This window comes from Lampris incognitus, chromosome 14, assembly GCF_029633865.1.
Source record: "Lampris incognitus isolate fLamInc1 chromosome 14, fLamInc1.hap2, whole genome shotgun sequence".
NCBI lineage: Eukaryota > Metazoa > Chordata > Actinopteri > Lampriformes > Lampridae > Lampris > Lampris incognitus.
The window spans coordinates 14,553,301-14,568,852 of record NC_079224.1 but is presented as its reverse complement, the minus strand read 5'-3'; the positions used below and the strand labels follow the sequence as shown (position 1 = coordinate 14,568,852).

The 15,552-nt window shown below is 41.8% G+C and overlaps 1 protein-coding gene across 3 annotated transcripts in view; it reads right to left on the bottom strand.

Annotated features, from left to right (window-relative positions):
• myo9b (myosin IXb) overlaps positions 1-15,552 on the bottom strand; it is a 48,198-nt gene that overhangs the window by 17,657 nt on the left and 14,989 nt on the right. For all 3 annotated transcript variants that reach the window (XM_056292631.1, XM_056292632.1, XM_056292633.1), the window contains exons 7-16: positions 12,606-12,729; positions 12,180-12,269; positions 11,682-11,798; positions 10,594-10,728; positions 9,790-9,911; positions 8,242-8,383; positions 7,595-7,784; positions 6,793-6,868; positions 2,882-2,974; positions 2,699-2,738 (exon numbers count right to left, since the gene is read on the bottom strand). In XM_056292631.1, coding sequence (XP_056148606.1) covers positions 2,699-2,738; positions 2,882-2,974; positions 6,793-6,868; positions 7,595-7,784; positions 8,242-8,383; positions 9,790-9,911; positions 10,594-10,728; positions 11,682-11,798; positions 12,180-12,269; positions 12,606-12,729 — 1,129 coding nt within the window. The remainder of the gene's footprint in view (positions 1-2,698; positions 2,739-2,881; positions 2,975-6,792; positions 6,869-7,594; positions 7,785-8,241; positions 8,384-9,789; positions 9,912-10,593; positions 10,729-11,681; positions 11,799-12,179; positions 12,270-12,605; positions 12,730-15,552) is intronic.

Below are 15,552 nucleotides of genomic sequence, written 5' to 3'. Positions count from 1 at the left end.
CTCTGCTCAGTAAAAGGCACATGACAGCCCGCTTGGAGTTTGCCAGAAAGCACCTAAAGGACTCTCACACCATGAGAAACATGATTCTCTGGTCTGATGAAACCAAGATTGAACTCTTTGGCCTGAATGCCAAGTGTCACGTCTGGAGGAAACCAGGCACCTCTCATCACCTTGCTATTACCATCCCTACAGTGAAGCATGGTGGTGGCAGCATCATGCTGTGGGGATGTTTTTCAGCGGCAGGAACTGGGAGACTAGTCAGGATCGAGGGAAAGATGAAGGGAGCAAAGTACAGAGAGATCCTTGATGAAAACCTGCTCCAGAGTGCTCAGGACCCCAGACTGGGGCGAAGGTTTACCTTTCAACATGACAATGACCTTAAGCACACAGCCAAGACAATGAAGGAGTGGCTTCGGGACAAGTCTGTGAATGTCCTTGAGTGGCCCAGCCAGAGCCCAAACTTGAACCCCATTGAACACCTCTGGAAAGACCTGAAAATAGTTGTGCAACGATGCTCCCCATCTAACCTTACAGAGCTCGAGAGGATCTGCAGAGAAGAATGGGAGAAATACCCCAAATATAGGTGTGCCAAGCTTGTAGCTTCATACCCAAGAAGACTTGAGGCTGTAATCGCTGCCAAGGGTGCCTCAACCAAGCACTGAGTAAAGGGTGTGAATACTTATGTACATGCAATATTTCAGTGTTTTATTTTTAATAAATTTGCAAAAATTTCTACAAAACCTTTTTCACTTTTTCATTATGGGGTATTGTATGTAGATTGATGAGAAAAAAAAGAATTTAATCCATTTTGGAATAAGGCTGTAACATAACAAAATGTGGGGAAAGTGAAGGGGTGTGAATACTTTCCGGATGCACTGGATGTTTCTGGGAAAACCGCTAATTGAGGTGTCTTGAAGGAAATAAATGCCTGTTCCTCTTCATCCTGCTCCTCCACTGCTGTAGATAACCAGAGGTGGGAAGAGCATTTCCCATCCATGCTCACCCAGGACAGATTCCATCCCTAATGCCTCTCTAAAAGCACCAGGAAGTGTAGACACCACTTCATCCAACAGTCTCTTCAACAGACGAATTAACTTAATTCCAGTTTCCTTAGTCAGTGTATCAGCTGATTTCCATGTCCTTCCTGTCCTCAAATTTGCCAGCTTCACAAGTCCAGATCTTACAAAAGCTCTTTCACACTTACAGAGCTTAATATCCTGTTTTGTATGAAGGGATGGTTCCTCTCCTACATAACCATAAAACTGCGGCGCATCTCTCTGAGCCTTTATGACCTTGCCCCAAGCCTTAAGAACTGCTTGATAAAAACTTGTGCCCCTGGACAAGTCCATTCCTTCCAGTCTCATCAGAAAAAGATGTTTATCACAGTACAGATTTCCAACTTCGTGTAAACAGGCTATTTTTGTCCATGCCAAATCTCTGCTGTACAGAAGACGCTGTGCATCTGTAGATGAAAAGCTGTACAAAGACTATGTAAGTCAATTAGTTCTTGATCTCCTTCACAGAGGTAAAAAAAAGAACAGCAGGTCTGGTCCAATGACATCGCCACCAGAAAAAAAAAATTCACCAGCTTCTTCTGAACCTCCTTAACCAGTGGGTCTGGTGGCTCCAAGACAGTGAATTGGTGTAAGAGCATTGAGGTAATCAGGTTAGTGCAACCAGAACTCTCCCCTTGTATGATAACTGGGGCAGGACCTAAGTTCATCAAGATAACCTGACATTAATCTTCTCTACGATCCCTTCCCAGGTTTTCTTTTGAAAGTCAGCACTCCCTAGAAAAACTCCCAAGTATTTCATCCCCTCCCTACTCCTCTCTAATCCTTCTGGCAAAACTGGCAATCCTTTACCTTGCCACTGACCCATTACATACCGGGCACTTTTCCCCAGTTCATGTTGGCAGTTGATCCTTGTTCATAGACTGTTAAGCTACGAACAAGATTCCCAACAACTTCCTGCCCTCTCATAAACACAGTTACATCATCTGTATACGCAAACAAAGCTACAGTATCTTGCTCACTTACTTCTGAAAAGATAAACCCATTAGATCCTACCTAAGTTTATTTAACAAGGGCTCTATTGCCAATAAGTATAACTGTCTCGATAAGGGCCAACCTTGTCTAATCCCTCTGAAGCCTTTAACTTCCCATAAAATGGAGGGAAAAATGAAAAGAAAGAAACAGTAAAGCCATACAAGTAGAAAAAAACACCTTTTGTGATTCACCCATTTTCATTTATGTGCATGGAGAGGAAACCTTTTCCCTTTTTTCCTTTCTCAGTCAAGTCAAGTCAAGTCAATTTTATTTGTATTTGCCCAATATCACAAATTACAAATTTGCCTCAAGGGGCTTTACAGCCACACAACATCCTGTCCTTAGACCCTCGCATCGGATAAGGAACAACTCCCTAAAAAAAAAACCTTTAACAGGGAGAAAAGTTAGGAAGAAACCCCAGGGAGAGCAACAGAGGAGGGATCTCTCTTGTCAATGACTTTTTTAAGCAAAACCCTTTCTGTCTGCTCAGTTGTTCTACACTAGCTTCTTTTCTGATTTTTACAACAGATCTTATCAACATCAGGGAAAAAGTTAACTAAATCCACAGTATATTTCCAGAGTCTGCTTTGGAATGAGAATAACTAAAACAATGAACCTCAGGGCCACAAAAAAAGAAAAACCATCACTACCTTTGGAATGAGCTGTTTCTGTCGACTGCCTCTGTTTTTCCTATGGGGGTTAAAAAAAAAGACAAAAGGAAAGAGTGTGTACTCAGTTAGGCTGACTTTGTGAAGTAATGGTAAAAGTGAATCGTAGTATACAAAATGAAGTACAAATACTGATGAAAATAACGTAGACAAAGGGCCACTTACTTCCCTTTTTCATAGTTGGCAAAGATGTCCTCAAACACATCAAGAGGATGCTCGTCAGACCGATCAAATGAGAAATCCAAAGTGAGGCTGTTGCTGTGAATGTCAGAATTTCAGTATTTGGATTTCTTAATGTACAGGCAGAACAAAAGTGTTTATTTTTACAGGGATATCCATTTGATAGGACAGGAATATTTGTCCACGCTCACACATGTCTGTGAGTTCATTGATTTGTCACTAAACAATAATGGCTGTTCTGGTGATCTTCTGTGAATCAATAAAAAAAAACAAAAAAAACTGGTCTACCAAGGTCAGCACACACCAGCACACAGGCAGATCAGTGAGTCAATTGATTCAAATTAAGTCCCATCTGTAGTGTACACTGGAAGTGCCAACTGAAGCCCGTCAAATATGAAATCCACTGTATCTAGCACTGCTCAGCAAAACTAGCCAACAACTTTTACCCAGAGAAAATACAAGTCTGGGGCGCCCCCTGGCAGAGTGTGTACTACATAAGGCTGAGTCCTTATTGCAGCAGCCTGGGTCCAAATCTGGCCTGGGACTTTTGCTGCATCTCTACTGTCACTATCAAATAAATGCAGAAAATGCCAAAAAAAAAAACCTAAAAAATAAAATACGAGTCTGCAGGAGCATTGACGCCTGGGAACAGAAGTGTTGTGAAACTCTGCAGCTTGTCAAGTAGATGCATTTCAATTCGAAGTTAGACATCAGCAGTGTGGGGTGGGTTTTAAATCGAAATGAATAGGAGCGACTTCATGTATGCCAGCTGGCACCAGTGTGTGCGGTCCTTAACTAGTACTTAAAACATGTAGAAATAAGGCAGTAGACAACAAGTGCATCAAGGCGATTTCTTCTGTTTCTTTTCATTATAAAGACAGTAGCAATGTTGAGATGGAGAATAGGGGATCCTGGGCTAGCAGATATGCTCAAATGTGTGACTCTAGAGGCGGTGGGCATAAACGCTCAACTATCTCTGAATTACATTTACCTTCGTCTCAACTGATTTCCTATTCTAAAACAAAAATCATAAAATTAAACTTTTTTTTAAATGGCTTTGTCACTAAATTTGAAAAAAAAGTATATCATACCATTTTTCTGACAAAAAATAATTTATTGAAAAAGGCTTGAAATTCTGTTTTTTTCATTTGCAAGTTTAATTTTTCTTGACAAGATGCTCCCTATCTAGGGTTAATATTATTAACCCATTAACCCTAACCCTTCAACATTAACAACAGTTCAGTTATACCTAGGTTGTGTCAAATCTATAAATCCCAATCACAGAGTGGCCCACACAGAATAAGTGCAAGACAACAGTGGTCTGTCTACAGTATGCGGGGTAATCTCCTGACTATTTTATCAAACTTAATAGCCTATCCATGCTCATGAAAATTCTCAAACTCTAAACTTTTCCGACCTCAACATGAATTGGCTGCGAAATGATCGCACATCCTCTGTTAATATAACACATCCACTAATAGGTCAACAGCAGCCCAGTCCTGTGGCAAAATGAATAATCAAAGCTATACAGCACTTAGGCCTACAGCACACATTGAGGACTCTACCTACCTATTATAAAAGTTGACAGCAGCGTGTTGTTGGCTTGAAATTCCATAGGAGAGTTTTCTTCCACTGTCACACTAACAGAAGTGTGGAATAGGTCTGGCAATGCACAGTCCGTTATTGAATATTTGGTTGAAAATATGCCAGCTGATAAAAGCTGCTAACAGTAATTATCCTCTCGCAAGAAATGAAAACCTTGTTGGCTAGCCTACATATTAACAGAACATAGGCTATGGTTTTGGAAATGTTAACTGAATATAATAAATGTTCTCACATGGCCACAGATCCTATCGACACAGCAATAGTTGCCAAATAGAGCCTATGATCATAGTTAATTAAATCTCATCAGACATATTTGCCAAAACGGAAAGGTTCAACCATTGAAAATATCAACCCTGACCATAGAATAAGTAAACCGGCTATAATGTATCCTCGTTTTTTCACCACAATTGGACAAAATTAAAAATAGGCTAAGCAATTTACAGCCATGTTGACAATACAATAGCTAGTCTATAGGCAAACGGGGCAGGGAAGAATGCTTGGATCTTGCCTCTCAGGTGCTTCCAGAGTGAACACTGAAAAGCCAAAGCCACTGAGCACCGTCAGTCACCGGCGTTTCTATTGCGGTCTGCAGTCACCTTAAGTCATCTTGACAGTGGAAAATAAATGCTCATACATAGCAGTGAAGGCATCGAAGGGCAAATTCCTTTGCGAGGATATTACACATAACCTTCAGTGTTTTTTCGATGTGCTGTAAGCGCCTTATAGATCATCAGCTTTTGCTTCATGGCCTCTCCATCCATTTCTGTGGCCCAAGGTGCACGCACAGGCAACGTTGTGTGAGCTCGATGTCTGCCTGTTCATAATCTCCTTCCTAACTTGCATCTTGTCTAGAATTAACTACTGGAGGAGAGTGGATCCATTTTCTGATATACATATTTACTATTGCATATTTCGATAAATAGCCTACAACTACATGGCTGGAGTCCGAGTCCTTGTTGCATAACTGGTACTCTTCCATACCATACTCTTATTACTTGGGTTGTATTATCTAAGCAGTGATGCAAAGGAGCTATTTTATAGAAACAAAATAATTACACTTGATTAATAAACTTGATACTGGTTCACTGTGTGGAGCAAGCATAAAGCTGGAGGTGTGCAATGCACCCCTCTGTGCCGACACAGTCAAGCAGGCCTACCAGAAGAGTGCTCGCGCTTGCCAACAGTTATTCATATGATCAATTTGATAAATATGAATGCATTTTGTTAAGATTGCGGGCAATATCGAGCAAATATTTGAGTCTACTCATCAGTCCACAACCCTGAAGCCCTATCTGCCATACCTTTAGATTCAGAGATGGTCTGTTTGCATGCTTTCACACTGACAAAGTGGACGGTACCGGACGGATGCGGATGCTTTGAATTGGGTACCGTCTTATATTTATTGTTGACTTAATGGCTATAATTAATTCTAGCCAGCACATTAATTAAACTTCAAAAGATGATAATAGCATGTCTGTGTCTGTCAACTCAGGTATCATTCAGGGTCCTAGGATTGCGGTCCTGAAACTGCAGCTTCCTCTATTGCAGGAACACACTGTAGACAGCTTCAGGCTACACCGTGTGCTGCACTCAGGCCATCTTGGCAACCATGAGGCAATGAACAGTTTTATTCTTTTCAAGGGAAAAAAGAGGATGACCCCCAAGGTGGACCACATGATTGGTGACAAAAATCGCCCCAATTTTGCATTTTGTAGTAACGGAAACTGATTTTTCATGTTTGACTCACTATATGAAAATCCATAATAAGGAAACAACACAAAATTCTATTTTGAGGACAAAATTTAAATGGAAACTGGCTCTATTTCTGCTTTTAAAACATTGTAACAAACATAATTTAAAAAGAAAAAGAAAAAAAGGCCCATTTCTCAATCCCGATTTTCATTTCAGAATAGGAAATTGAAAAAAAGCCCCATTTTTCATTTTCAGATTTTCATTCCAGAATAAGAAATCAATTGAGAAGAAGGTACATGGATTCTCTGAGTACAAGGACTGGGGCAAGCTGAAGAAGTACATTTGCCTGTTTGAAAGAACCTATGCTGAGAACTGAAAATCAAATGTGAATGTCAATGGCTATAGTGGATTGTGAAAACTTCTGCTGGTGGCAGAAGGAAGGAAGTACACATGCTAAAAGAAGCTCTGCCACGCACACAGCCAGCATGTAGTTGTATGAAAGGGAAAATGAGACTTGAAAATGAACAACCCAAAGTGGCACAATCAATTGTCAAATCAGATATGATGAGAATTTTAAGAGCCGATTCCTCTGCCACTACCTGGATAGCCTCTGCATCACAGTACTTGGCGTCTTCGTGTCTCTCAGGGATTTGCGGACGTTGCGTTTTGCTGCCACTGTGGAAATAATACCGTCCGTGTGGCATTGTTAATCCTCAGAACATGCATCAGAAAACACTCATTTGAGATACATGTTCATAGGACTGAATTAAAGAGACAAAGAATGAGTATCTCAGGAGTAGGTTACAAAACAATGGTCATCGGGGTTAGTGACATGCCATGGTCTACCCTGGCTACGTCTTTCGTCATGTGTCTCTTGCAACAGAACGACTCATTCTAATCAAATCTGTAGTCTACATGAGGTCTACAAATGTCTATAAATGGGTCCATAAAAGTTGCAGTGACATGCGTCACTGCAATTTATTGCGACTTCTTATATTTCCAAAATGATTTTGTATATGTGCCTGTAAACGGAGCTCTTATCCAAGAATACAGGTTTTCAAACCTAGATAGACTTACTTTTTAATTCATTAATGCAGCAAAAACCATACAACAGAGAAGAAAATAAGCAAATTGTTGTCCCATTAGCACAAAAGAAAATATTTACCCTAAAAAATATGGGGGCTCATAAAAGGTAAGTTGTGTTTTGCAAACAAATGTTTACAGACCTATACGGTAGCCCTTCAGCTGCAAACACCTTTTCTTCCATTTTGTGTTACAAGTATTCATTCTCTACATAGTGCTCTTGCCTTTATGCTTTTGAATGTGCCGCTAAAAGCAAAACCCCTTTGGACACACCAGAAGACACTGCGACCGTCACAGACCTAAAATGAGACGACTCACTTGACTCCGCCCTTCGACGTCCCATCTCCTTGAAGGCTGCGAGGATGCGGATGGTGGCTCGGAGGATGCCCCATCGAAACACCGCAACTGGACTGAACCCTACTAGCTGACGGAGGAACGCCCGCTTGCTGCTCCGTAGTAGCGATATGCTCTCACAACGCATGTGGTCTGTGTTCTTCTCGCGGAAAGCCTGACAGAGAAAGAAACATATCCTTAATACGCCACGCATTTTTTTTGGCCGTTTTTCAACTGGTGAGCAGCTGGATTGCTTAGTAGGTAAGAATGTCGGCTTTCCCGCCGGAGATCGGGGTTCAAACCCCGGTTGGGACGAGTCTCCGGAAAGAGTCCGTGGCTTAGACTCCTAATGTTATACAAGCCAACTACTTCTCAGGTGTATGTCACTTTGGATAAAAACGTTTGCTAAATGAAATTATAAATTACCTGCTATTGGCAAAAAAAAAAAACCCTGGTGGGTCACAAACCTGTTTCTTTAAACTTTAGGATGCTATCGAGGGCCATTATGTTACATCAAATACAGGGATCAAGTGTGATGGGAATGCTATACTGTGTGACATTACTTTAGGTAGCCTAATTATTATTTCTTTGTAGGAAAGGAAATGTTTAAACTGTTGGGTTTAATATCTCACCTTGAGCTGATATTTTACCATACCAGCAAAGTGCTGGATGATAAAGGCTGGCTCCATCACTGTAGTGGGTACAAACAGTGGGTTGCCTTGGTGCTGCTGCTTGAACTTATCCAATAACGTCTCATCTGTGGCCTGAGGAAGGCTAGGGATATTCAGAAAAAGGGAGAAAAAACAACAACAACAAAAATGTATGCTTCACTTAGGAGATATGAGTTTAAAATTAAGGACCAAGCATTTTACAATATTTAAAGGTAGAGGACAAGTAGGCTTTTCCTAAAAAAAAAAAAATCAATTTATAGACTCCAACAAAAATAATCTCTCTCAATCAGTTATGACCCACTAGACGTGCGTAGCGGTGTTTGTATCTGCAGAGACCCTGTCCTCTGCCTGAATTTTCTTACTTTTCTTATTTTCCTGTGTACGGGACGTTGCTGGCATGAACCTTTGGGCAGCGGGACTCTATAAAAACGTAGCAGCCAGGTGCTAGATCGAGACTGTAAGCATGCATCTAGGAGGGAGCTACAACAATGGCAGACACAGCAACGAAAAGATGAAAATATAGCGCGGCAAAACACCAAGCAGACAAAGCTCGTTCCTAAATGAGAGTGAATCTGGGGTTGGCTTTCACCCACTGGTGAGCACTGAAGGAGAGGATGGGAATGAAGAGCAACACAGAGTTAGCCTGTACACTGGGATGTATTCTGGAAACTGCGGTCAGGGGACGTGTCCATCTGGTGATGCTGAGCCGGGGAGGAGGGGCCAACTTTGAATATTAAGTTTACAAACTGCAACCGACAAATTCTACTCGTTCTACCTTTAATTTTGCAATGATTTATATACTTGGCACAAAAAGTAAGGAAATTTGTGTTTGGTAGATTATTTCTTTGTTGTAACAATGCTTCTTGGCAATAAATCTTATATCAGGCAGCTGATTGTCAGCACCTGGGGTACCAGAAGCTCAAAACAAGAGTCAATAGCAACAGCAAAATAAGCTGTTTGGCATTGGCAGAGAAGATTTGGCAAATTTGTCATGGGTGCAACCCACATACTCAGCCCTGTTGCTCATCCTACAAATGCATGTTCCTTACAAATGTGGCCCCATTTAAAAGGGAAATAAAAAGGCTTTCCAATGGTATAAGATTTATTGACAAGAAGCATTGTTCAACAAAGAAATAATCTACCAAACGCAAATGTCCTTACTTTTTGTGCTAAGTATATATATCTATATATAGATATAGATATATATAGATATATAGATATAGATATAGACAGATAGAGAGAGAGAGAGAGAGAGAGAGAGAGAGAGAGAGAGAGAGAGAGAGAGAGAGAGAGAGAGAGAGAGAGAGAGAACTCTAAAGCTTGTATTCTCACATCTGTTACCTCAGCAGTTCAAAGGAAGGGATCAAAAATCTTTCTTAATGATTTGATGATTATAGTGAAGATGAAGAGGGCTGTCTTGCATTTTCTTATGTGCAAAAATAAAAATAGGAAAGAACAGCGCAGGACAGATGACAGCAGTTGACACCGGCACAAACTTAGTGTACATACCTGCTCTCCTCATCCAGCAGATGAAAGAGTCCACTTGGTTTTTTGCTGATCAGCTGAATGCAGCCCATGTTGTCAGTGTAGTTTATGTTATTCCAGGTGATACCCTCTGCCAGGTACTCGTCCTGGAAGACAGACGATATAGACAGGCACTTTGTCAGACTCGGGATCACTTCATTTCACATAATTTTACTTCATATTGCCAAATGTGAAGAATGTGCAGCAACTTATCGAGATTAGTGCATGGAAATGTTGAAGGTTTAAGTAGTTGCAGTAGATACTTGTACAAAGACAAGCTCTACGGACAACTACAATCCTAACACAGTTTTCATGGTACTCAGAGAATAGACAACTCTAATTACCAGGTATCTAAAATAAAACTAGATGGTGATAAAATATAGTTATAGGACAAGTGCCCGCAACACTGCATGAGAAATAATGAGAAATAATAGAGAAATAATAATGAGAAATAATACTAAATAATTTCCTAACAAGGACTAATAAACTTACTAGGGAAGTAGAAGATAATAAAATATTATCAGGAGAATTCCTATAAGAAATATGAATTAAGTACTAAGTCATTATCTAGGGTTGTTGGCACTTCCCAATAACTATACTTTATTAACATCTTGTTTTCCAGTAAATACCTGGTAATTAGAGGACTGCTAAATAAAGAATTGTCTAGATTTCCCATGCAAAGCAAATAGGCGGTGCATGACAGGTGAGTTCTGAAACCGGATAAATATAACTTTGTTGTGAGGAAATGAAAGGCTTTCTTATGTGATAATGATATTAATATCCACTTACCTGCTCCAGCTTGAAGATGTGCTGATTAAAGTAATACTGTAGTTTCTCATTGGCATAGTTGATGCAAAACTGCTCAAAGCCGTTTGACTGGAAGTTCTCAAACCCAAAGATATCCAGGATGCCAACCCACAAACACTGACACAAAACAGCAAATGAGACACTGGATCATCAATGGAGACAAAGTACTAAATGACAAAGGGGTTTGTAAGAAATAGCAAAGTTTTAAGTGTTCAGCTACAGAAGATTTGTTCCATATCACTAGAATAATCAGCCTAAAAACATTTCAAGTGGAAAAAATGAGACGCTAATGATTGGTGTAAATATAGAATACAACAAATACAGACTATATCAACAAATTGCTGGTGCTTTGCAACTCCATCTTGAGGCCAGGGGTAATGCACAGAACCAGATTACATTTTAGTAGGCTGTCTCTCACACCCTAAACTTCAATTGTAAATGTAAAGATAGATGGATAGATAGCTCAATAGATAGACAGACAGATAGACAGACAGACAGATAGATAGTCATTACTAATCATAATAACATATCCTCTGAGACTAACTCCCTAACTTATTAAATAAGTCTGAGAGTAAGTCAGTACCATACACAAATAAGTTAACTAATGAATAAGTAGATAAACAGATAAACAAATAAAATATAGTCTTGCAGCCAATTTTGCATTGTAAATTCTTATAAATGGATGGTATATACGTAAGAGACAGAGGACAGGGAGAGAAAGAAACGGATGATCCACTATGGCGACCCCTAACGGGAGCAGCTGAAAGTAGTAGTAGTGGTCTGTGGCGGCTGACGCTAACAATTTTTTTTGGCGGGGGGGGCGCAATTTACTTTGGCGCAGCACACCTGACAGCTGCTTTAATGTCCACACAGTCACAGAGTTATTAAGAAGGACGATGAAATCTATAGGCTACATTGTCCTTCTTAATAACGCTGTGACAGAGTGGACATTAAAGCAGCTGTCAGGTGTGCTGCGCCAAGGTAATTGCCCCTCCCCCCAAAAATTGTTAGCACCAGCCGCCACTGGTAGTAGTAGTAGATAAATGGATGGTTTATGATGAACAACTTACAGAGACCGACTCCTCCATATCCCGCCTGTTGAGGAGCGCATGGTTAATGTGCAGGACGATCCAGTCAAACAGGGCGCTGTACAGAGACTTAGCCATGGAGTCTCGTGCTGTGGTGGCCTATTCACACCATAAAATTGTCAACAAATTCAAACAACGAAAAGAGAATCAATTACAGTAAATTCTATTTGGCTTTCTGTTCAGAATGAATGTCAAAATGCTGCAGTTAAAAAACAACTAATGGCAGGTGAAACACAACGGGAAGAAAAATGAAGCAGGGATGCAGCGGATTACTAAAGTTGTAAAAAATGTCTTTTGAAAGAGGAAGGACTTCAGGGTTTATTTATTTATTTTACAAATCAAAGATTCCAGCCTCTGAGGTATGCTCAGACCCAGCAGTAGTAGCTGCAAAGCAGGTAACTCCCCGACCCCCCATGGGTAAAATGCTCTTCTATTCCACCCTCAGCGCACTCAGTCTACAATGAAACTGTGATAATTTACCTCTTTCGATGTGTACTGTAATATTAGCGTATCGCTAGAGGTCACTGCTCTTTTCTTGGCCAGGGCTTCCACCAGTAGCTCTTTTTTCACCTGCAGAAAGGAAGCGACAGTCATAGTTATTCAACGAAACACATGACATACCAAATAGTGTATAAGATGGGTCAGCATGGCTTTGACACGCTCTCCCCCAGAGAGCGTGTCAAAGAGTATTTGAGCAAGACACTGAACCCCTAACTGCTCCTGATGAGCAGGTTTGCGCCTTGCATAGCAGCCTCCGTCATCAGTGTATGAATGTGCGTGTGTGTGAATGGGTGAATATGAGGCACACACTGTAAAGCGCTTTGAGTGGTTGGTAGACTAGAAAAGCTTTATCTAAATGCAGTCCATTTACCATTAACCAACATGTTTGGTGTTTAAGTGAAGTACCTTGAGCAGGTCAGACAGTGTGGACAGGACATCAGCAGGTCCAACCTCCAGCACCTGACCCTCCTCTGTCAGGGTGTATGTCACATTTCCCAGGTACAGGATGGCAGACAGGATGGAGAACACCCTGAGTTGTATGAATGCACACATACACACAGTAGTGAAGACACAGGCACACACACAAACGTACAAGTGTGTACACAGGTGCATTTACCCGTATGCATACTCAAAGCTGTACGTACAGTATGCGCACAAACACACTCACGTCTGCAAACACACCATGCCACACACACACTAACACAGCCACAACTTGAGGAAAATGTTAGCATGCATGTCTAATTGTTTCCTGAGGTCTTATCATAGCATTATCATCATTATAATTGAACATCAGGCTTTTGACTCATTCACGTAGACTCATTCAACAGCTGACAATAGTGAGAAATAACGCTGCTTCCATTTCAAGCACATGATGCACTGTGAGGCAGTTAAGACACCTGCTGACATGCTCACTGCATTTTTCTGTTGCTTGCCTTGACAAGCTCTGACTCGCTCCTGCCACCAGTAGACGGTGCAGGAATTCTGGGGTAACCCTCTATTAATTTCACTTGTTGCCATACAGAGAGGTGTGGGTATTCATACTTTTTAGCGGGAAGTATCAGGAGCACTAATGAAGTACTGTAAAGTTGGAATGGTATGAAATTCTATTGCACATAAAACTATACTACTATTTGCAAATAATAAGCAGCTTTTTGTTTAAACCTACTTGGTGTACTGCTGGGTGGCTTCTGTGTACCAACTTGAAATAAACCATTCATTTTTAATACAGGTACAAGCATAGAAAAATTAAACAAAAGCCATTTCAAACAAATCATATTGTCCTTTAACTACACTTTCTGGAACTTACAATAATGTCCGTGATGGCAAACTCCTTTCCGTCTAGTACTCCAGATAGGTTTAAACCATTATTATCAATTACACTGATGAGCCAAAACATTATGAATAGTCATAGGTGAACCATATAATGTTGATCATCTCCAAATAAGGGCACATGTCAAGGTCTGGGTAGAATAGATGGTAAACGGACAATCCGTTCTCCTAGTCAATGTGTTGGATGCAGGAGAAATGGCTAAGAGTGAAGACCTGAGCGACTTTGACAAGGGCCAAATTGTTATGGCCAGACGACTGGGTCAGAGCATCTCTGAAACGGCAAGGCTTGTGGGGTGCTCCTGGTCGGTAGTGGTGAGGCCCCACTGACAGTGGTCCGAGGAGGGAAAACCCACAAACTGGCGACAGGGTGTTGGGTGCCCAAGGCTCATCAATGAGCAAAGGCAATGAAGGCTATTCCGTCTGGTTCAAACAGACAGAATGTGGCACAAGTCACCGAACATTTTAATGATGGTTATGGGGGGAATGTGTCACAATACACAGTGCATCACACCCTGCTGTGTATGGGGCTATGTAGCTGCAGACCAGTCAGAGTGCCCATGATGACTCCTGTCCACCGTCAAAAGCTCCTACAAAGGGCGAGTGTCGGAACTGGACCTTGCAGCAGTGGAAGAAGGTTGCCTTATCCGATGAGTCCCGTTTTCTTTTAGATCATGTGGATGGGGGCATCCGAGTAGCATAGGGGTCTATTCCGTTGCCTGCCAACATGGGGATTGCCAGTTCGAATCCCTGTGTTACCTCCGGCTTGGTCGGGCATCCCTACAGACACAATTGGCTGTGTCTGTGGGTGGGGAGCCAGATGTGGATATGTGTCCTGGTCACTGCACTAGCACCTCGAGATGCCTGTTCAGGGGGGAGGGGAAACTGGGGGGAATAGTGTGATCCTCCCACGTGCTACGTCCCCCTGGCGAAATGCCTCACTGTCAGATGAAAAGAAGCAGCTGGCAACTCGACACGTATTGAAGGAGGCATGTGGTACTCTGCAGCCCTCCCCTGATCGGCAGAGGGGGTGAAGCAGTGACTGGGACGGCTTGGAAGAGTGGGGTAATTGACCAAGTACAATGGGGGGGGGGGGATCACGTGGATGGTGTGTACATGTACGTCGTTTACCTGGGGAAGTGATGGCACCAGGATGCACTGTGGGAAGACGACAACCCAGTGGAAGGAGTGTGATGCTCTGGGCAATGTTCTGCTGGGAAACCGTGGGTCCTCCCACTCATGTGGATGTCAATTTGACACGTGCCACCTACCTAAACATCATTGCAGGTACACCAGGTACACCCCTTCATAGCAACGGTATTCCCTGATGGCAGTGGCCTCTTTCAGCAGGATAATGTGCCCTGCCACACTGCACACATTGTTAGGGAATGGTTTGAGGAACGTGATGAAGTGTTCAAGGTGTTGCCCTAGCTTCCAAATTCTCCAGATCTCAATCCAATTGAGCATCCGTGGGATGTGCTGAGCCAACAACTCCGATCCAGGGTGGCTCCACCAGGCAACTTACAGGACTTTAAGGTTGTGCTGCTGATGTTTTGGTGCCAGATACCACAGGACACCTTCAGAGGTCTTGTAAAGCCCATCAAAAAAGACATGCATGTTAGGTAGGGTTAATACTCCTGTCTGTGCCCCTGACCAAGGCAACAGGAAGAAATAATTGGAGTTGGTCCCTGGGTGCTGCACAGCGGCTGCCCACTGCTCCTAGCTACACAGCTAGGATGGGTTAAATGCAGAAAGTAAATGTCATTTGTATGTATGTATAAAATGACTAATAAAGGGTATTCTATTCTATTCTATACCTCGGCGGGTTTTAGCGGTAAACGGAGAACCAACAGCATATTAGGCAGGTGGTCATAATGTTTTGGCATCATCGGTGTATTTACTGCACTAAACATGGCCAAGTAGTACTTCACAGCATTTCTAGGGGCAATATTCACAAGAGAATGACATAGTGCTCTACTACCTTGACTGTTTACTTTTTCTGAACAGCATTTCAGGTTAATATCAC